The sequence below is a fragment of the Mauremys reevesii genome, linkage group 7, assembly GCF_016161935.1.
Source record: "Mauremys reevesii isolate NIE-2019 linkage group 7, ASM1616193v1, whole genome shotgun sequence".
NCBI lineage: Eukaryota > Metazoa > Chordata > Testudines > Geoemydidae > Mauremys > Mauremys reevesii.
Genome location: NC_052629.1, coordinates 96,358,826 through 96,380,503, shown reverse-complemented (window position 1 = coordinate 96,380,503; position 21,678 = coordinate 96,358,826). Strand labels below are relative to the sequence as shown.

The 21,678-nt window shown below is 60.9% G+C and overlaps 1 protein-coding gene across 1 annotated transcript; it reads right to left on the bottom strand.

Moving 5' to 3' along the window:
• Positions 1-251: 251 nt before the first annotated feature.
• On the bottom strand, positions 252-21,414 carry PLCB3 (phospholipase C beta 3). The gene is made up of 33 exons (XM_039546088.1): positions 21,243-21,414; positions 17,442-17,519; positions 15,935-16,003; positions 15,087-15,227; positions 14,118-14,197; positions 13,803-13,856; positions 13,419-13,494; positions 13,230-13,330; positions 12,689-12,855; positions 12,385-12,531; positions 11,447-11,604; positions 10,080-10,162; positions 9,884-9,968; positions 9,337-9,523; positions 8,487-8,600; positions 8,113-8,183; positions 7,785-7,881; positions 7,322-7,406; positions 6,923-7,047; positions 6,446-6,600; positions 6,084-6,245; positions 5,872-5,971; positions 4,988-5,092; positions 4,698-4,789; positions 4,238-4,370; positions 3,858-3,893; positions 3,443-3,659; positions 3,127-3,271; positions 2,730-2,806; positions 2,552-2,641; positions 2,082-2,139; positions 1,464-1,550; positions 252-1,185 (listed from the first exon to the last, which is right to left on the bottom strand). Exons 1-33 carry the CDS (start codon positions 21,339-21,341, stop codon positions 1,030-1,032), a joined length of 3,630 nt encoding a protein of 1,209 aa, XP_039402022.1. The 5' UTR covers positions 21,342-21,414; the 3' UTR covers positions 252-1,029.
• Positions 21,415-21,678: the final 264 nt, after the last annotated feature.

Below are 21,678 nucleotides of genomic sequence, written 5' to 3'. Positions count from 1 at the left end.
TCTGTACTACAGTGGGCTGTGAACCTGGTGGAGGAGTTGAACAGGGAGGGACCCTCCTCTCACACTCCCAAGTGCCAGCTGGGAGTCACAGAGCAGCAGCTGTGTAGGGGGATGACACCTCCTCCCACCGACAGAATCTTCCCAGGTCCCCCCCAACTTAGCCCAGCCCACAGCAAGTGCACTGCACTTTGGGTTCACAGGGGAGCTGCTCTGTGGGCAGGACTCTCCCCGCCAGAGAAGAAGCTGGTCACTCCCTGGAGGCAGATTTATTGAAATTCCACATTAAAAAAAAAAAATTAGCCAGGAAAAAAAGTTACAGTCGGGGCATTTTACCCCCTATCCACTCCCCCCATACAAAATAATCTGTAGAAGAATAAAAGGCTCTTATGTTACATCTGTCCCTGGGGAAGGAGGGAGTGTCACACCCAGCTGTGCCCCCAAACAACTACAAAGATACAAATCAGTAAAAAATAGGATTAAAAAAGATTTTATATAAAAATAGCCCTTTTTATCCTGCTTTCAGGTTCCCCCAAGGATCAGCCCCAGGTCATAAGGGGGGGGCACAACAGGTTACCCTCCACAATCTCATCTTTGGGTGGGGGTTATAAGGGCAGAGAACAGCCCCCACTTCACAATGAGGCAGCCCCCTGGCAGCATCAAGCCCCCTGAATAATCTGGGGGGCAGCCTCCCCAGAGGCATCAAGGTGGGGGTTGCTGATTAAAAAAGTAAAAATGTATTTAAAAAGTGTGTCTTAGTGTATTTGCAGTGGCCCCACCCCATGTAGCCCCCCACCTCTTAGAACACCCCAAAAGCAGAGACTCTGCATGCCCCACTGGCCCAGTGCATGAAGGGGGCACAGTGCCACCTCCCTCCCCCGCAGCACATGCTGGTTGTAAGGGGTGTGGAGGTGCTGGGTGACCCTCCATCTCAGCAGTGGTCCCCACAGTGGGGTGGCTGGGAGTGGGGGGCACATCTCCCAGCACGGTGTTCTCCGCAGCAGGAGTGCCGTGCCAGGCCCTCCCACCACTTCACAGCACAGTGCTCTCATCCTCCTCTTCTTGAGGGCCAGCAGGGGGGTGCCCATTTCTCACCCCCACCTCCAGCTCAGCTTGGAGGAAGCGGCGGATCTCCTGGGGCAGTGCCTGTGCCTCCAGCTCGCACTCCCGCTCCAGCTCCTCCACCAGCTGCAGGGGAGGTGAGAGGGGTGTTGGTGGGGGACATAATGGGAAAGACCCCCATCCCCCACGGCTGCTCTAGGGGTTGAAGCTGCACAATCACTCAACCACACTGCATGTTGGGCCCACAGCTCCTCCCCCCACTGCAGGCATCCAGGGCTCCCCAGGGTGACCCTAGAACAGCACCTGCCCCCAACCTGTGCCACTCACTCCCCCCCTGCTAGGGCAACTGGGCCAATGGGAGACACCCCCTGGCACTGCCACTCACCCCCCACACACACACTCACCCTGGGCTCCTCTTCCTCTATTTGCTGTAGGATCTCCTGGTGCCCGGCCACAAGCTTCTCCTGGCGTCGCTTCTGGGCTTCCTCCAGCTGCAGAGAGGGGGAAAGAGAGTTTCTTAGTGGAGCAGACCAAGGGAAAGGGGTGCTGTGAGCCGGTCGCTGCCCAGGGAATGAATGACGGGCAGGACTAGCAGGAGAGCTGCCCCCACTAATGCTCAGATCTTACAGGGATCCCATATTCCTGAGCGGGGCCAGGGGCGGCTCTATGTTTTTTGCCGCCCCAAGCACGCGGATTCGGTGGTGTTTGTGTGGATGATCTGCTACTGCTGGTCCCGCAGCTACGGCGTACCCGCCGCCGAATTGCTGCCGAAACCGCTGGACCTCCCGCAGGCAAGCCGCCGAAGGCAGCCTGACTGCAGTCCTCACAGCGACCGGCAGGCTGCCCCCCACGGCATGCTGCCCCAGGCATGCGCTTGCTGTGCTGGTACCTGGAGCTGCCCCAGGGCGGGGCACAAGTGGGGCAGCTGGCTGTTCTCTTCCCCACCCCCCCCAAATGGCTGATGTGGGGGGCAGAGTGAGGCAACGTGGGGGGCAGAGCAAGGCAACGTGGGGGCCCCTCACCCTGCGGATGGAGTTCACTGATTCGTTGATGTGTCTCCTGTTAATCTCTGTCAGCTCCCTGCAGGGATGGAGGGGAGGAAGAGACAGACCATCAGACGAGACAGCCTCTTCCCATAAAGGGTCAACTCCAGTCCCCCAGACTGAGCATGCTCAGAACTGGCTGGGACATACCCCTGCCTCCGCATACAGGGATCTGTATGCCCCATCTATCCCCCAGTGACATGGATCCATGACCCAGGATTCATATTGCCTCCCCTCCCCACCGCCCGCACAGCCCAATCCTGCCACTCCTGGGGCTGGGGTTGGGCATGTCACCTCCCCCGGCACTGGGCCCACCCCTGCTAGCTCTCTCCTTTCCTGTTCCAGCCCTAGCCCCCGTCCCCCACTAACACCCCACCCCCAGCAGCTCACTCCTCTCCTCCCCCCCACCAGCCCAACACCGTTAGCTCCCACTCGCCCCTGCCACTCACACATCTTTCTTCTGCTTCTCCCGGGATTTGGCCTCCGTGATGCTGTTGTGCCTCTTGCGGTCCAGGATTTTCTGCAGCTCCTTCTTCTCCCTGGGGAGGGGCACAGAGATCTATCAGCCCTAGGGGGAGCAGTCTACTGGGGAAACTGCCATCACCTGCCCCCACCCCAAGTACCAACCTCTCACTTGTCTCCTTGACTCTCTTCAGCTGGGCAGCCTGGCAGTCCTGGGCAATTTCCCGCAGCCGCTGCTGGGCCTTGTGGGTGAGGACAGATGGGAGCAGTGTCAGGGCATTTGCTGTTAGTTCCCTGACCCTGGCACCTTCCCCTTCCCCCAAACTCCCCTCCCAGCTAGCAATCCTGCACTGCCTCCCACCAAAGTGCGCCCCTTGCATTCCACTCCCCCATACCTTCCCCTCCTAGTTCCTGGACCCCCTTCCCCAGAGACCCATGTGCAGTTCCCCGCCAGCCCCCAGTTGCAGGGGATTTTTGGGAGCTGCCTTGTGCCCTCCTCCGGCAGGGTACCTGTTTGAGCTGCCCCTTATTCCGATGCTTCTCTGCCCACCCTCCTAGGTACCTGTTGCAGGTGCTCCTTTTTGCGGGCTCTCTCCACCTGGTGCTGGGTTTCCCGCAGCTGCAGCAGTCCCCGCATCTGCCCCTCCTGCAGCTCCAACTTCTGCCGAGACACCTCTTGCTCCAGTGCCTCCAGCGAGCCGTTGGCACTGCAAGGGACAGAGACTGTCAGCATGGTGGGGGCTGTGGGTCAGGACTGAGGGGCAGCGTTGGGGGGAGGAGCTCAGGGCTGGGATAACAGGGGGCTGTGGGAGAGGGAGTGCTAGGGGCTGCAGGTCAGGACTGAGGGGCACCAGCAGAGCCATGAGGGGGACACTCACTCCTGGTGCCCACGGCGCAGGCTCCGCTCCACTTGGGAGCGGCGCCGGAGGCTGTCGCTGTGCAGCTGGTTGGCCCGGGTGCTCTGCTTCTTGTTGAGGCTGGAGATGTTCTTCATGTGCTTCTTGCGTAGCTCCTTCAGCTCCCGGTACTGCTTCTTTAGCAGCTTGATGTAGCCCTTTTGCTGCCGCAGCTCCTCCAGGGACTGGGGGGCCACCTCTGGAACAGAGGGAGGGGAGGAGGGTCTCAGCATCCCCCAATCCCTGCATACACAGGAAGCCAGTGCTGAGATGCAGCTGCCTCTGGGGAGGGGCACAGGGGGCTGGTAACAACAACGCTGATTCCTCCCACTACCTCCAAGCTGAGGAATGTGGGGTCAGTGGGACGCAGTCTCCTATGCTCTGGTGCAGCCCTTACCTGCGAGGACGCTGGCAATGAGGTCGTCCCTTTGCCCTGCAAGGGTGAGGAGGCAGTGGTTAGGGGGAGGCATGAGGAGAAACCCGCCCCAACCCAATCTCTTCCAGTCCCCAAAAGGGCTACAGCTATGAAGACTGGACCGGACCACAGGGGTCTCTGCCATTATGCACCCCCCACATGCCACTGGGATTGGCTCCATTGCACCATTCCCCATCACAGGAGAACCCCCCATCCTCATGCAACCTATGACACAACCACCCATCCCTTATAGGGGACACTCCTTCCCCCACATTAAAGGGAAGCCCTACCCAGCAGAAGGTGCCTCCCCCAGCTTATAACCCTGCCCCCCAATGGAGACAGGAATCAGAGATCTCCCTTGCCTGGGCTGGCGACACTGGGGCTGCCAGCAGGGGGCAGCAGGACAGCAGGTGGCTGTCGGGGGTCCGTGGAGGGCTCGGCCACCACATCAGCTCGCTGCTTCCCAGGTGTTTCCCGTGGCTTCTCTGCATTCTCCTGGGGAAGAAAGGGGTTCAAGGATGGGTTCAGTGGGCTTCCCTCAACCTGTCCCCAAGACCCACCCCCCACCAAAACTCCCATTGACTCCTTCCTAGAGCCCCCACCAAGCCATACCTCTAGATGGAGTGGGATCCCGCCCCTCACCAGTATCCCATTATCCTCAGACCCAGATCCACTGCCCCCCAACTCGCCCTAAGCATCCCCCATCTGATACCCCATTCCCCTTCTCCCTCAGAGCCACTACTGCACACGCCCTCCCTCCCCCAGATCCATTGGCCCCCATCCCCTTCCCGTTCTGGTACCCTACGCCCATCCCCCACTCACCTCGCTGTCTCCAATCAGCGCCACCAGCTGTTTTGCCCGCTGGTCCATGAGGCTGACGTGTTTAATGGGGTTGATCAGGGCCTCTGCATAGTCTAAGCAGTAGAAATAGGCTGAAAGATGCATGGGAGGGAAATTCCCCACAAGTCCCCACCCCAGCCCCCCCGTTTACTCTCCCCGCCAACATCCCAGGCCACAGGCCACACTCCCTCATTCCTCCAAATAGACACACTCTTCCAGAGGCACCCCACCAGCCCCAGCTCCCCTCCAGCCAGCCCCACAGCAGGACGTACCCTGGTGGTCGTCTGGGATATAATCATTGGCTTCTGTGTAGACCAGCAGGGCGGGCAGGCTCAGGGGCTGGTTGCTCTCACTGCGCAGGCAGATGTAGTGGTACCCTGGTCAGGAGGGCACAGAGACAGGAGGGGGGGTCAGACCAGACCAAATCGGGGGAGCACCCTGGGGTTTATGGGGGCACTGTGCCCCCCAGCATTGTTGGGGGCTGGGTAGGGAGTGCCCCCATGCCCCTCAGGGGACAGAGACAAGGCTGCACACAGGACCGTAAGGGGGGAGGGCTGACAGAACTGGGGGAGAGGAGCAGAAATAACTGTAGGGGGCAGGAGCAATGCATCATGGGGCACAGCAGGGGAATGCAGCACCTCCTGCACTCTGCTTGCCTGGAGCCGTGCACGAGGGGGACCAGGTCTGGCGCCCACTGTAGGGGGTTCTGGGTAATTCACATCTCTCAAATCCCCTCCCCATTGCCTCAGTGAAGGGCCTAGAGCAATGGGCCTAGAGTGATGGGACCAGGGCCGGCACCAGACCCCAGCGCGCCAAGCGCGCGCTTGGGGCGGCATTTTGCCGGGAGGGCGGCAGGCGGCTCCGGCGGACCTTCCGCAGTCATGCCTGCGGATGCTCCACCGGAGCCGGGGACCAGCGAACCCTCCGCAGGCACGTCTGCAAGAGGTCCCCCGGAGCTGCGGGACCGGCGACCGCCAACGCGCCCCCCGCGGCGTGCCGCCATGCTTGGGGCGGCCAAATTCCTAGAGCCGCCCCTGGATGGGACCAGGCCTAGAGCTCATGGGGGGAGGTTGTGGGGTAACCAGCACGTCCCCTGTCCCCCCATTGCCTTGGCGAAAGGTGGGCTGGGGCAGGGACCCCAGGTGGCTCCGCTTACCAGACCGGATGGCTGAGACAGGCAGGATCCGGTGCCCGACAAATTTACCCCCCTCCTCAAAGACAGCAATGCGCAGGGATGCCAGCGTGGGCAGCACCACCTGGAGGAGCAAAGGGGGAGTTAGATGCTGCCCTTGGAACCCACAGGAGGGGGACCACCCACACCTGGGCTTGGGAAGAGGCTGGACACTGCCCCTGCTCCAGCGGCCTTACCTTGGGGAAGACGAAGGGCTCCTCGTCCCAGACGGGGTTGAAGGAGTTCCCCTGGGATGGGCGTGTCCGGAACTTGCGCTTGGTGTCGACGGGGAGGCCAAACATGTCCACTTCCACGTAGATGCCCACCCGCTTGTCTGACAGGAACTGCCCCGAGATTATCTGGGGCGGGAGAAGGGGTCAGAGTCACTAATGACCCCCCACATACCGCCGATCCCACCTGACACCCCCAAGTGCCCCCTGACAAGCCCCAGCCCCACATGCCTCATAGGCCCCACACACCCCTGTGCCCCCTACACACCTCATACCCCCCCACCCTCATGCCCACCAGGATGGGTTGGCATCAGCCCCCCAGCTTTCACCTTGACCTTGACCATGTTGGCCACAATGCCGTCCACGATGTTCTCAGTGAAGGGGTCGAAGGGCTTGTCCTCACGCCTCATGAACTCAGGCTTCAGCAGGTACCCGCTGCGCCGGTTGTACTCAAACATGCCCAGGTTCAGCTGCATTGGCAGGTCTGGAGAGTAACAGGACCCCCATGAGGAGGTGGAGATTAGGGGCAGGGCACTGAAAGACTGTGGGGAGCCCTAGAGAGTTGGGATGAGGAACTCCTCATTCACCGCCCCCCTGCATCACTGGCACCGCCTCAGTTGGGTAGGGCGTGCAAAATGAATGGCACTAAGAGGAGAGGTGCTGAGGGAAAATGACACAGTAACTACTCCTGAGGACTCCAATCGCACTGGGGTCCCCCAGCACCATGAATTGAGAGGCACTGGCAGAGCTGGGGGAGCCTGGGGGATAGCTGGGGGCTGCGGGTCATGACTGAGGGGGATCCTCACCGAGGGACTGGAAGTTGAGTGCCACCATCTGGCAGCCGGCGTTCCAGAAGAGCTGGGGCATGTAATTGGAGGAGTCGACCCGTGTGCCCTTGGGGTAGATGCGGCTTAGCTGCTTCTTGTTGTATCTGGGCACATGGCGGGGTGTCAAGGTAGCAGTGGGAGACAGCGGCCAATGCCCCCACCTCCCCGAGGAGCACCCGCCCCTACCCTGCAGCTCACCCCCTCCTACAAACCAGCCCTCCCTTTTCCTGCCCTCCCCACAATCCCCTCACTGCTCCCTGCCCCCCCCACCAACCCTACTTTTTCCTGCTAGCTCCACCAAACCTACCTCTGCCCTCCCCACTATACCGCCCCCCCACCGCAGCTCCCTGCCCCCCAGTACTGCCCCCGGCAGGATACTCGACAAACTCCATGGGGCTCTTGGTGAGCTGCTCCAGCCCCTTGGTCTCCACGAAGGACGACATCTCGAAGGACTTGTCCCGCTCTATGGGCAGTAAGGGGGAATGCATTAGTGCCCCCGTGGAGAGACCCCTTCCTGCAGCATCAGCCCCCGCACCATACCTCCATGGTCAGCAACACCCAACCCTCCACTGAGCCCCCCCAGACAGCCCTGCCTCCCCCACAATTCCCCTCCCCCCAGACCATCACACCCCATCCATCCTCACAGACATCCCTGCCCACTCCTCCACTCTGGCTCCTCTTGCCCCTCAAACCCTATCTCCCCATAACTCCCCAAGCATTCTGCCCCCAGCCAAGCCCACTGCACAAAGAGCTCCTACCCCCGCAGCCTCTCAGATCTCAGCACCCCACACCTCTCTGCCCCCTCCCACCCCCAGACAGCCTCCCTGCCCCTGACACTCACTGCTGGCGGCCTGGAAAGATTTGAATTTGACGGGTTCGATGTAATTCACCAGTGTGGACATCTCCTCGGTGGCGTTCACCTCGCTGCTGGCCGTACCCTGTGGGGGGTGGGGGTGGGGTCAAGGCAGCCAACTTGGAGGTCTCTCTGCAAAGGTTCGGGGGCTGGGCAGGCACAGCTGGCTATCGACCCCCACATCTGCCATCTCAGTGCTGCGCACATCCTAGTCACCCCCACCCAGTAACCCCCCCATGTTACAAACCAGGGAGCAGGAGGGGAGACCCCCCTCGGGGCAGCCCCCAGAAATGGAGCCCCCATAGCCCCCTTTTACCTCATCTGTTGTGGGCTTCTTGGGGTCTGGCTGCTCTTCCTCCTCCTCCTCTTCGCTGTCAGCCTCACGGTCTGGAGGGGTGGAGAGAAGGGTTAGAGACCCCGGACCATCAGACACCCCACCCTTAACCTTCCCCCCCCCCAGTCACTCCACCCCCTGCTCCCCACCAGGGAGACCCAACCTCACTGCCCCCACCCTCCCCACATTCCCCTGAACAGGACTGTCACCCCAGTGCCCTAGCCCCAAACCTCATCACAGTCCCCTTCCACACACAGGCCCCCTCATCACTCAGACCCCTCCTCCTGACCCACCCCCCCAGGCTCTGAGGCTCAGGGAGGATGTTAGGGATGGGACGTGCCTCCCTCCCCACTCACCAATGGATTTACGGGGCTCTGCCAGCTTGGCCAGTCTCTCCGGTGGCGCCTTCTCCTCCCCGTTGGCAATGACCGGAGGGGTTGCCCCCTTGTGCTGCTCAACATAGGGGGAGCCTGAGGGGTGGGGGAGGGGTGTGAGCACCACAGAGCTGAGGGGAGGGGGGAACAAGGTGCCCCCAGCTCCCCAGTGACACAAGAGATGGAGGGTGGACCCCACATCTAGAAGGGGCATTTCCCTGTGCAGCCCCCACAGCACTCATGGGGGGGTATCATATCCCTGCCCCACCCCCAAGTGGAAAGCTCCATGGGGAGGAGCGCGCTGCGTGGTTGGGGGGAGATTGCGGCACAGCCTGGAAGGGAAGCACTGTCTGATTCCCCCCTCAGCTGGGGCAGGGGCCGGGCTTGTTTATGCCCAAGCTGTCCCTGAGGTTAGTGGGGAAAGGAAGTACAGAGCCCAGGGTGCTTGGCAGGAGAGAGAGTGAGAGTGGCACTGGACAGGGGGGCAGTGAGGGCAGATCCAGGGGGTAAGTACCTGGCAGGGGGTGGCACTAGCTGGGGAGGGGTACATACCCCATGGGAGCCAGGGCGGATCCGGTGGGGGGGATGCACCGGCTCGGGAGGGAGTACATACCCTGTGGGGGCAGATCCAGGGTACATACCCTGTGGGGGGTGGGGCACACAGGCTGTGGAGGGGTACGTACTTGGTGGGGGCAGATCCAGCGTACACACCCTGTGGGAGGGTGGCACAGGCTGGGGAGGGGTACGTACCCGGTGGGGGTGGATCCAGTGCACACACCCTCTGTGTGTGTGTGGGGGGGGGGGGATGCACAGGCTGGGGAGGAGTACGTACCCGGTGGGGGTGAGGGCAGATCCCCAAGGCCTGACCCCGCGTCGCTCACTGTGGACTCCAGCAGGCGCTTGCGGATGCTGCTCCCCTCGGAGCCCTTGCTTGCCCGCCGCTCCCGCCGCTTCTTGTTCTTCACCAGGATGCGGCCCATGAGCTCCTGGGGGCTGGGCAGCACCACGCCCGGTTGCAGCTAGAGGGGGACAAGGGTTAGACCAGGGCTGGCCAGCCATGAGGGGATGGAGACCCCATGGACAGCCTCTCTTCTCTCACCCCAATCCTCACTGACCCAACTCCCTCCTCCAGACACCCTGTCTGCCCCTCCATTCCCAGATATTCATGACCCATTCATCCACCCCCCATCCTCTCCCCACTTCCCCAAATACCCCCAACCCTGACCTCCAGATTCTTGATACACTTGCCCCCTGCCCCCCATTCCTGAATACCCCTCCTCCTCCTCTCCCCCTTGTACCCCACCCCCATGCCTAGATACTCCTCTTTCTTGCCCCCATGCCTGATTTCCCCCCCTTGCCCCCCACTTCAGCCACCTCACCGGGTACTTCTCCAGGGGATCGATCAGTAGCGCATCACCAAAGATGCTGCGGCAGTACTCGGCCATCTTAGCCTGCTGCTTGGCCCTGAGGGCAGAGTGAAGGGGCCATTAGAGCTCTGGAGCCCAGCCTCTCCCAGCAGGATGTGCCCCAGGGAGCAGGATGGAAGCGCTGGTGGGGGGCCGTGGGATTACTCACGAGTCAACATGGTTCTCAAAGGACAGGATGACGGGGAATGGGGAGGTCTTGAAAGCGCTTTCAGCGATGGCCTCAATCACCTCCTAGAGCCGGGGGAGACCAGAGTCAGGGCTGGTATAACAAGGGGCTGCTGGTTGGGACTGAATGCACCAGCAGAGCTGGGGGCCTGGGGGAGTCAGGGGACTGTGGGTCAGGAGCCCAGGACTGGGGGTTCCCCAGTATCTTAACGGAATCGTCACGATCCTGGTGAAGCTGTCATACGCAAATTAGGGAGATGTGGTCTAGATTATATTACTATCGGAGGGGTGCCAAACTGGATGAAAGGCCCTGCTCAAAGGGCAGTTATCAATGGTTTGCTGTCAAATGTGTGTGTGTGGGGGGGGTATCCCGTGGGGTTCCACAGCTGGCCGAAGGATCAGTCCTGGGTCTGGTACCATTCCACATTTTCAGTAAAGTGGAGAGTGTGCTCATAGCATGTGCAGATGACCCAAGCTGGGAGGGGTTGCAAGCACTTTGTAGGGCAGGCTTAGAAATCAGAACGACCTTGCCAAATTAGAGAAGAAATCCGAAACCAACAAGATGAAATTCAATAAAGACAAGTGCGAAGTACTGCACTTGGGAAGGAAAAATCAAACACACAATTACAAAATGGGTGATCATACGGCTGAGAAGGATCTGGGGCTGATGTTGACTCATTCAAATTGTGATTCACTAACATGATGCTGTTGTGGCAAAGGCTAATATAATTGTGTGGAGGGGGGTATTAACAGATAGTTGTATGTACGACATGGGAGGTAACCGCCCCACTCTGCTCAGCACTGGGGAGGCCTCAGCTGCCGTACTGCGTCCAGTTCTGGGCATCACACTTCAGGAAAGATGTGGACAAATTGGCGAGTCCAGAGGTGAGCAACAAAAATGCTAAAAGGTTTAGAAACCCTGACCTAGGAGGATAGGTTAAAAACACTGGGCTTGTTTCGTTATGAGAAAAGACGACCAAGGGCACCTGCTAACAGTCTTCCAATATCTTAAGGGCTGCTACAAAGAGAATGGGGATCAATTGTTCTCCGTGGCCCCTGAAGGCAGGACTCTAATGGGCTTGATCTGCAGCAAGGGAGATTTAGTCCAGATGTGAGGCAGAACGTTAGGACTCTCAGGGTGGCTCAGCTCTGGGACAGGCTTCCGAGGAAGGTTGGACTCCCTATCAGTGGAGGTGTTTAAGACCTGGTTGGGCAAACACCAGTCAGGGAGGGTGGAGGTTTATTGGTCCTGCTTCAGCACAGGGGGCTGGACTTGGTGGCCTCTTGTGGCCCCTCCAACCCCAAATCTCTGGGAGCAATGGAGGGTCCCAGGGGTGCATCAGTCAGTACCTTGAAAGGGATCTCGGTTGTCATGGTGAAGCCGTGCGTGATGAAGGGCTCTTCGTCCTGGGGCCGCCCCTTCCAGCAGTCAAGTTCAATGCAGCGGCAGCCGCTCAGCAGCACCTGTCGATACATCTCCACCGAGGAGTTCCCCGTCAGCTGGCCCGCTGGGGCAGGGAGGGAAAAGGTCTCAGCATCAGCACCCCATGGACGCCCTGACCCTCCCAGATTCCAAACACACAGACGCCCACCCATTCATACAGACCCCCGGCAAACAGCCCTGACCCCACAAACCCACCCACTCCACTGACCCCCGCAACTCCCATACTCAACTCACAGACCCCCACCCTGCCCATACATACAGACCTCCAGCACACAGCCCTGCCCCAGCCCATACACACAAACACACTCCCAACACAAACCCATTGATCCCCAACCTCCAGACCCTTCCTAGCGCACACCCACCTCGCATGCTGTCTCTCTCTCTCACACACACCCCAACTACCACCACAGGGAGGAGGAACGGGGGGATGGGCTAGGGCCATCCCTAGGGATGCCAGGGAGTCCCCCAGACCTGCATGGTAGTTGTGGTGCTCAGAGGGTGCTAGGGAACGCCCTCCCTAACAGGAACGCCCCCCCCCCGCCCCCAATACCTGTGAGGTAGGCATTGGGGGAGGGGCTGATGGGGGGCAGTTCAGGGCCCCCCTGTACCTGTGAGGTAGGTTTTGTGGGAGGAATTGATGGGGGGGCAGTTTGGGGAGGCCCGTACCTGTGATGGAGGGGCAGTCGAGGGTGCCTGTACCTGTGAGGGAGGGTTTATGTGGGGGTGGTCTGGGGGGCCCGTACCTGTGAGGGAAGGTTTATGGGAGGGGTTGATGCGGGCAGTTTGGGGGGGCGTACCTGTGAGGGAGGGGTTATATAGGGGGGTGGTCCGGGGGGCCCCATACCTGTGAGGTAGGTGTTGTGGGAGGAGTTGATGAAGTAACTGCTCAGTGGCTGGCTCATGTCGTCGCTCAGGTCCAGCTTTTCAGGGGGGACGATGCTGTTCTCCTGCCCCCCCAGGTAGCGCCCGAACCCCTCCATGGACATCTGGTCTGGGGGGCAGGGGGTTAGTGAGGATGACCAGCCCCAGCAGGGTGCCCAGTCCTCCCGCACCCCTACTGCCATTCCCCTCCCCAGTCTCCCTCAGCCCTGCCATCTACACTCAGGTTCCACCCCCACCCGCCGCTAGCTCTCCCCTCCGGGGCTCACCACGCTCCAGGAACTGGCGGTTGGGCTCGTACTTGTCGATCAGCTGGCGCACCTGGGCGCGGCTGAGGGGGGGATACAGCACCTCATTCAGCCGCGGGTCTCGCTGCCGCTGGTTGATGAAATCCATCAACTGGTCCAGGCTCAGGTAGGGCTTCCCCTTCGCCCCACTGGAGCGGGGACAGAGATGTTACCCACCAGGCAACACCCTCCACAGGCAACCTCACCCCCACAGCACCCCCACATTTGGCAGGTCACTGCCATTCCAGTTAGATGCTGAACCCCCCTCCTCCAACCTCCCTGGTGGCTGGGAGCCTTCCTTCCCCATCCCACAAACACACATAACCCCTTTCCCTGCAGCATCCCCAGTGCCACACCACCAGACAATGGACCCTCTCCAGATACCCTCAGCAGGCCCCCCGCCCGCCCCCGATTCCCAGACTGCCCCCTGCTCCTGACAGCGGACCCTCTGCTGCAACCCCAAAGCCATGCCCCAGACACTAGCCCACCCTCCCAGCAGCACCCCGGGGGGACCAGAACCCACATCTCAAGCAGGATTTTATCGATATCAGGGCGCAGGCAGAGCTTGTTCAGGAAGTGCTCAAAGATCTCCAGGGTGAACTCGTCCGGCTTGATCGACTCACTCTGCGGGGAATAACAAGGGTGCATGTCAGTTGCTGGGGGGCACGAGGCAGCTTGGGTGAGTGGCTGGGGGGAGGGGGGAAGGACATACCCGATTGAAGTTAAGGCCACAGGACTCCAGAGCTGTCTCCACACGCTTCTTATCGGCTGAGAACATCTTCAGGATGCTGGGGAGACAGGAGAGCAGGAAGCCTGCAGTTTGGACTGAAGGACACCAGCAGAGCAAGGGTTGGAGGGGACCTGTGGGTCGGGACTGAGGGGCACCAGCAGAGCAAGGGTTGGAGGGGCAGGTTGTGGGTCGGGACTGAGGGGCACTGGCAGAGCTCAGGTTAGAGGGGGCTGTGGGTCGGGACTGAGGGGCACCAGCAGAGCTCATCTTCAGTCAGGGGTTTAGAAATACCACCCATGGGCCTCGTAGGTCCTTGGTTGCTCCCTACTACAGTAAAGGGAGCAGGAGGCAGGGCGGGAAACTTACTTCTTCACTGGGATCCGGCTCTCCTGGTTCACCTGGAGTTTGAGCCGGGTGTAGCTGAGGGAAGGAAACAAGACAGAGGTTACAGAGCAGCAAAGCCTGGCCAGACACCCCTCACCATAGTCAGCTCTGGGGTGGGGGTGCACGGGCTGTTTATACAGGATCCCTTGCCCAGTGTTGGGATGCAGATGCTTCTGGGGTGGGGTGCGGGGGCTGCATATATGGGAATCCCTTGCCTGGTGCTGGGATGCAGATGCATCTGGAGTAGGACGCACAAGCTATTTATGTAGGGACCCTTTGCCCAACACTAAGACTTACGTTTTCTGCAGAAAGGTGTTGCGAGATGCATTTTGGGCCAGAATGTTCATAGCCAGTTTGAACAGCTCCTCGGTCCAGACCTGGGAGGAACAGTGTGGGGGAAAAGAGATGAGAGATCGTAGGGCTGCTGCCCCCTTCCTCCCCTGTGCCAAGGATGCCCTCTCCCCCACCCATCAGTGAGCCAGCAGGGTGTGCTCCTATGGGACATAGTTACTAGGCACCACCCTGCCCCAACCCCATCTGAGACGCAACCTCCGGTCTCCAACCCCCACTCACTTGGCAACCCCCAGCCATCCACTACCCCACCCTCCTCCATTTCCAGCATCACCCACACATTGCTGATTACCCCGTTTGCTCCCCATGGCCTATTGGCACCTTTCTGCCAACCCCCTCCCCCATGGACTCACCTCCATTCCCCCTCCCCAGTGGCGGCTCCAGGCACCAGCGCTCCAGGCGCATGCCTGGGGTGGCAAGCTGCAGGGGGTGCCCTGCAGGTCCCTGCAAGGGCAGCAGTCAGGCAGCCTTCGGTGGTGCGCCTGCAAGAGGTCCGCCAGTCCCGCGGATTCGGCAGCAATTTGGCAGCGGGTATGCCGAAGCCGCGGGACCAGCGGACCTCCCGCTGGTGCGCCACCAAAGGCAGCCTGCCTGCCGTGCTTGGGGCGGCAAAAAAGCTAGAGCCGCCCCTGCTCCCCACCCAGTACTGTACTGCCCTCCCATGCCCTGTTGCTTACTCCTGCTTGCTCTCCACTCACCTTCCCCCACTGCCAGTCTCCCTCCCCACCCACATGTCCCTCCATTCCCCCAGGCTCTCAAATGTCCCCTCATTCCCAGTATCCCCTTTTCCACCCAGCCCATCAGCCTCCCTCCAACATCCTCCACACCACACTTGGCAACACTCCCCATTCATTCTCCCTCCCTATTGCCAACCCTGGTTCCCTGCCAGCTGCCGCTCACCCACCACACACCCACCTTGGCCACGTCCTCCTGCACTGCGATGAAGTTCAGGAAGCTGATGTTGACCAGGTCTGGGCCATGCACCACAGTCAGCAGGTTCTCCTCAGGCCGCGGCTCTGAGCCCCCCAATCCCAGCATCTCCCGCAACTTGGGGTCCTGCCAGGGGTTGGGGGGATGGTGTGAGCCAGCAATGCTCTGCCTGCCAGCAGAGAGCACTGTGACATCACCCCCTCCCCATGAGGAGCAGCACTGGGCAGCTCAGCCAACCAGGGTTAAAACCACCCCCCACTCCAGGCCATCTCTGGGATCATGAGCCAGTGCCCGGCTCCCCTGCTGTGCCCCCGCTGTGTCTTGTAGGGGCTCTCAGCACAAGCCAGCTTTAGGCCCCCAGTGCATTATGGGAGGGTCTCCCAGGCACCCTATTCCTCTCCCGCATCAGGCATGGCTCCCCCACGGAAGTGAGAGGAGGGTTAGACCTAACTCTGCCCCTCACTCTCCCAGCTCCGTCCTGGGAGCTGTCTTCCCATGACAGGAAATTTGCAGATGCTCCCTAACTGGGGCCCCGGGTGGGGCAGGAACCTAAAGAAGGAGAGGGTGGAGCTTGGCAGGGATCACTCAGCTACCCCAGCCAACCCACACTGGCCAGGGGAAGCTGGGATGGAGGACAAGGTTCCTTATTGTAGGGCCTCCCTTGCAGCACGCGCCAGTTTATTATTGAAGAGTCTCCCTCCATCCCCTCTCTTTGTCGTTGTAGGGTCTCTCCCCGCATGTGAGGAGGGTGGGCTACAGGCACCAGTTTGTGACCGTACAGTCTCTTCACCCCCACTCTCAGCTGGTTCTGGCAGAGCCCCTCCCTCCCTCACCTTTGGGACTCTGGCATAGCGCCCAGTCCGCGTGTCTCGAATGGAGCTGATGTCCAAGATGTCAACTTCCTGCCAGGGACAAAAAGAGGGGTGGGGTGAGATGCCCCTTAGAGCTGGGGCAGTGCAGACCCCCACAGCCGGGGGGGGGGGTGTGGGGAGGAGTTCCTGCCTAACGGTCCGGGCTCTGGGCACCAATCCCAGCCACATGTAAAGCAGCTGCCAAGGCAGGCAAATCCTGTGGAACTGCTGCTGGGGGAATCCCTGCTGCATCCGCCCCTTTACCCACCCCAGGATCCTGTACCCACCCTCAGCACACAGGGCATGGGGGGCAGGGACACCAGGATGGGAAATGGGGGGCTATAGGGGTCCAGGAGTAAGGCAATCTCAGGAGAGGGACCATCTGGGGCCTGGAGGAGGGAGGCAGCCCCACCCCTTGGGGTGTGCGGGAGGCAGTGGGGGGGCATTTCCTGTGTGAGGCCTGGGTGGCTGCGCTGCGGGGGTCATGGGAAAGGGCAGACAGGGAGAGGGGCCAAACCAGAAACACTCCCCCCCCACATCCCCACCCATGGCGCGGGGGGGGGGGGAAAGGGAGGGGGGAACCATAGCGGAGTTTGGAACCTGCCCACCCTTTGTAGCTGAGAGAAGTACAAGAATTTCCACACAGTCCCTTGAGAGGGGACCTACCAGCAGCCCTCTCCCCCCCACAGCCAGCCACAAGGGGGTGTCTCAAAACTAGCCACCCTTGGGAAGCCAACTTAATTCAGAGGGGACGGGGAGCAGCAAGAATGAAGGGGATGGGGGGGAACCTGAAATGCAGATTGAATCAAATTCAACTCTCCCACCACTCTGCACCCCCCAGTTCTACCCTCCCACCCTCCACTTGCTCCCCCCCGAACCACTACCCCCAACCCTCTGCCTCCCTCCCCCCTCTGCAAGAACCACCCCCTCCTAAGAATGTATCAACACCATAAATCAGAGTGCAGGGGTGGGGCACGCTGGGGAGACAAGACTGGGGGAAGGAGGGCTCACCCCCAGACTGAGCCTGGCGAGGGAGGGGGCAGGCAGGTGACCGCCCCTTGGCACCACCCCAGCGAATTCCTGCCAAACAGGCCTGATGGCTCAGCCCCAAGAGCGAGTGACCCAGCCTCCCTGGCCAGCTCCAGGAGAGCAGCAGCAGGCTGGGTGAGCTCCGGAATATTGCAACCCCAGCCTGTCCCAGCAGGGGGTACTGTGGGGAGTGGGGTGGGACCACCAGCTGTGTGGGGAGCTCCCATCCAGTGCTGGCCTCTGTCAGCAGGGGGCGCCATAGGAAGGGCTGGCTGGGAGGAAGTGGGGGGCGGCTGATAGATGTTTCCGGCCTTGGGGCCTTTCCTGTCTTGCTCCCTGGCTGACCTTGATAAGGGCAGGGAAAGTGCCAAGTGTTTCCGGGCCTGATGGGGGCATGGGGGGAGAGGCAGAAACCAGCCTCAGCTCAGGCCACGTGCTACAAGTGCTGCCAGGGCCCTACCATGTGGGGTGCGTTCCAGTAGAGGAAGAATCCCAAGGGGTCGACACGCAGCGTCACCAGAGTCTGGGTTGTAGGCTCCTGGGAGCACAGAGAGGAAAGAGTGTAAGTGCAACTGGCTCTGTTCCTGATCCAGACCCGCACCCACCCTGCCAGCCCAGCCCTGGGCTCTTCCCTCCCCAAAACAGCTCTGCTGGTGCCCCTCAACCCCAACCCATGGCCCCCGGCTACCCCAGGCCTGGGCTTTACCCACCCCCCAGCTCTGCCGGTGCCCCTCAACTCCAACCCATGGCCCCTGGCTACCCCAGGCCTCGGTTCCCCCATTTTCCCACCCCAGCTCTGCTCGTGCCCCTCAATCCCTATCCCACAGCCCCCCTTATTGTCTGGCTAGTTTGAGGCCAAAGCTTAGTCTAGAGACTTTCCTGCACGTGCCTATCCCTCCGGATGCTCAGTGCCTTTTTTGGCAGGAGTGGGCACATGGGGAGTATCAGCCGTGGTGAGGGTATAGGGGAGCCCTGGCCTGGAAGCTCTAGCGTGTGTGTGTGTGTGTGGGGGGGGGTGGATTAGCCATGAGGAGGGGGTAGGTGAGCCCTGGTCTGGGGTTCCAGGGCCTGCAGTGCTGGTGGCAATCCACAGTGAGGGCCCCTCCAAATCCTGCTCTCCCCGCTCGGAGCTGTGAATGCATCCTAAGCAGAGAGCACTACCTATCCCAGGTCACACTCCCCCCAGCAAGGCAGGGCACTCCCGCAGACCTAACTAGGTCTCCTCCCTCCACCCCTATGAGAGCATCTTATTGCCCTACCCCAGGGATCACAGACACTGGGAGGACACGGTGGGGGTTTTAACCCCCCTTGCTTGGAGAGGCCCCTTAGCTCCCATCCTGGCTCTCCAGGAGACAGGATTCCCCCAGGCAGGGCATTGTTCAAGGGGGGGCGGGTAGGAAATGAATGGAGACCTGATGTGCTTCTTGGTCAATGGCCCCTCTGTGCTGCTGACTTAAACGCAGAGAGTTGGGGGAGGGGGATGCATGAGAATGAGTCAAGAGCCAAAAACAGAGACTAGAGAGAGACAGGGACACAATGGGAGCTCCCGGCTACTCCAGGCAGAGACTCTCCCAGCAGGGGGCGCTGTCGGGAGCAAAGCAGGCACGCTGGCTGTGGGGGAAGCTCCCAGCTACTCCAGCCTGGCCCCTCCCAGCAAGGGACGCAGCAGGGACCATTGGCTGAGGGGTTGGGGGCTCAGACATCACCTGTTCACTCGGGAAAGACCTTGGACCCCAGAATCAGCTGCAATAAAACAGCATCACAAAGCCACTGGTGCCCCAGGACTTTGCCCCAGAGTGGTGCAAAGGGAGTGCCCAACCCCCCCAGCCTTCCTAGTACCACCTGTCCCAGGCAGTGCCTGGCACCTGCCCAGCCCTGAACTTACAAGGCATGATCTGACACAGCGGCACATCTGAGATAGCAGGGGCTGCGGGTCAGGGTTGAGGAGAACCAGCAAAGCTTGGTGGGGGAGCCCAGGGCTGGGATAGCAGAGGGATGAGAGTCAGGGCTGAGGGGTACCTGCAGAGCTGGGGCGCTGGGAGGGAGGGGCCCTGTGAGGCACCTTGCGGGCTTGGCCTGGCCACACTCACAGCTAGTCGGGAAGTGGCTGCAGGGTGGAGTGGTGCTTGGCCAAGGACCTGGGAGCTTGTTTCTCTGAGCTGTGCAAACACAGTTAGGATTTCACATCCTGGAGCGAAAAAGAAGGGGGGATGCCAGTGCTGGGGGAGGGGGAGTCAGAGCACAAGGGGGCTGGGATCAGGAGAGACCTCACCCCCTCCATCCCTAAATCTGGTCCTCCAGGGAAAAGGGGTTTCTTAGTCCTGGCTCTGAGGGCTTCTAACCCGCTGCCATGGCCCAGCCCAGAGGTGGCTGCATCTCAGTACTAGGCCCATGTGAGGGGAGGGGGGGGGGGGGCTCAGATAAGGCCAGCTCTCAGCCTCCTCCAACCCATCCAAATCTGCCCTGGCAGCATCCAATTACAATGTGAGCTGGGCACCCTAGGGTGTCAGGTGAATAGGGGCACCCTGCTATGGGGTGGGGTGCTCAAGGCAGGGGAGGGAAACCTTCAACTGCATAACCCCTGCTGTGCTTCCACCTCCCAATAATGAGGACAGATGCACATGGAGATGTGAACCCAGATGTCTGGGACCCTTTGCTGCCCCCCTCCCCCCAACTATGCTGCATTTCCTCCCTCCCAGGACTGGGGAGGGGAATCTGACCCCCAAAGGGGGAGGCAGGTGGAAAGGAAGGAGTCCCTAAGGGTTCCAAAGCAGTGCTAGACTCAATCAAACCGACCCATGGGGATGGGGGTGGGGGAGAGACTACACGTCAGGATTGAGGGGCTCCTGCAGAGCTCGGGGGAGCCCAGGGCTGGGACAGCAGGGGGAGGAGGGTCAGGATGGAGAGGCAGTCAGAGCTATGTTTCTATGCCTGACTAGATGGGGGTCTCTTCCCCCTCCCCAATCTTTCTCCCCTGATGGGGTCCTCTCTTTTCCATCTCACACTTCCTTATTTGGTTTCAGGGGCTGAGCTTCAAGCCACTGGGGAATTGCTAGGCCTGAGATTGGGAATCCAGCTGGTGTGGGGAGGAGGAGCCAGGGAGATCCTACCACCACCCTGGGGTCATGGTTGTAGTTGAGGGAGCAGAGGGGTGTTGTCCCCCCCAAACCGCAAGCCTCAGGACAGGCACAGAATTCCCCCACACATATGCAGTCCCACTGGCCTGACTGAAGCTGCCTCCCAAATTTAGAAGTCAAACTACACCTATGCCTGGGGTCTCCCCCAAAATTCTTCCCCTTTCCTAGGATGCAGGGGCTTGGTGGACCCCCTCCGGAGGGATGCAGGGAGGAATTGGTGTACAAAGTGTAGGGATATGTGCTGGGGCTGTCCCTAGGGGTCAAGCAGAAGGATTTGAGGGGTCCAGGGGGCAGCAGGGATAGGAACTTTGGGGGGCTCAACACAGTCCTCCCCTTGCAAGCCGACTGGATAGTTTGGAGTACGATGCAGGGGGCTTCAGAGGGCAGGTATTAGAATTTTCGGTAGCTGGGTGAAGCTTTTGGGGGGCACAGGGCAGAGTCTGGGATGCCTGAGCAGGGCATTAGGGGGCTATACAGGGAGCACAGAGGAATCCCTCTGTGGACTTGGGGTATAAGGGATATGCAGAAGAGAGGCAAGAAAGACCAGCTGCCAGGGGCCGAGGAGGATAGGAGTGTCTCCCCCGAGGTGTCAAGGGCTCCCCACAGGATAATTTTCTCCCACTCTATGTCCCTCACCCCTGCCAGGTTGCTATGGGGGGGTCCTCAGGAGAGTGGGGGGGGGGGCTTTCTCCGGGTGGGAGTGCTGTTGAGGGTCTCCCTCCTCGGGGGACTGCCCAGGAAGGAGCTAGGAGGTGCATGGGGGTCGCCTCTTCAGGGGAAGGGAGTGCAGGGGGATCTGGGGGTATATAGGGAGAGATCGGTCCTCGAGAGAGGGAAGTGCCTAGGGGAACTCTCCAGAGGGATGCTGGGAGGAATACGGGGCTGTGGGAAACCTCTCCCCCTAACAGGGGGGCCTCTCCCAGGTCTGGAGCAAGAGGAGGGAGGGGGCGAACCTCTCCCTGGTGGGGGGTCAGGTGCAGGTAGTCTCCCGGGCTGGGGGGCAGTCTCTCCTGGTGGGGAGCCCCGGGTGCAAGGGTATCCCGGGCTGGGGGGCGGGTGCAGGGGTCTCCCGGGACAGGACAGGACTCTCTGGGACGGCGAGGGTGTCTTTCTCCCCGACTCACCTCGTCCCATTTGATGAACTTGCTGCCCCGGATCAGGGTCTCGGGGACCCGCAGCGGCTCCAGCTGCAGCGCGTGGACCCCCGGGCGCGCCCCGGCCATGGCTGCACCCAGCGCCCCGGGACACCCAGCCTAGCTGCTTCGGCCTCTCCTGCAAGGGCTGCGGGCGAGCAGGCGGGGCGGGCACAGGCGCGGGGGTGGGGCCGGCCAAAGAGAGCCTTAAAGAAACAGCCACCGCCCCCCACCCCTCCGGAGGGGGTGCTGCCACTTTAAGAAAAGGGAGGGGGCAGAGAATGGGGGGTGGGGCGCTGGCCCTTTAAGAGTCTACCAGGTCTGAGGTACTGGCCCTTTAAGAGCGGGGCAGGGGCGGGGGGGGGGGGAGACATAGCTTCTTCCTCCCCAGGGAGGGGCAGCTTCTTAAAGGGACAGCCACCCCGGA

What these genes read in the sequence shown, in the direction of transcription:
- PLCB3 (XM_039546088.1), bottom strand. Translation starts at nt 21,341, where the DNA reads ATGGCCGGGGCGCGCCCGGGGGTCCACGCGCTGCAGCTGGAGCCGCTG. An exon ending in CCACAACACCTACCTCACAG is followed by an intron (nt 11,605 to 12,384) that starts GTATGGGGCCCC and finishes TCCCTGCCCCAG; the next exon opens with CGGGCCAGCTGACGGGGAAC. An exon ending in AAAAGGAGCACCTGCAACAG is followed by an intron (nt 2,807 to 3,126) that starts GTACCTAGGAGG and finishes CTCACCCACAAG; the next exon opens with GCCCAGCAGCGGCTGCGGGA.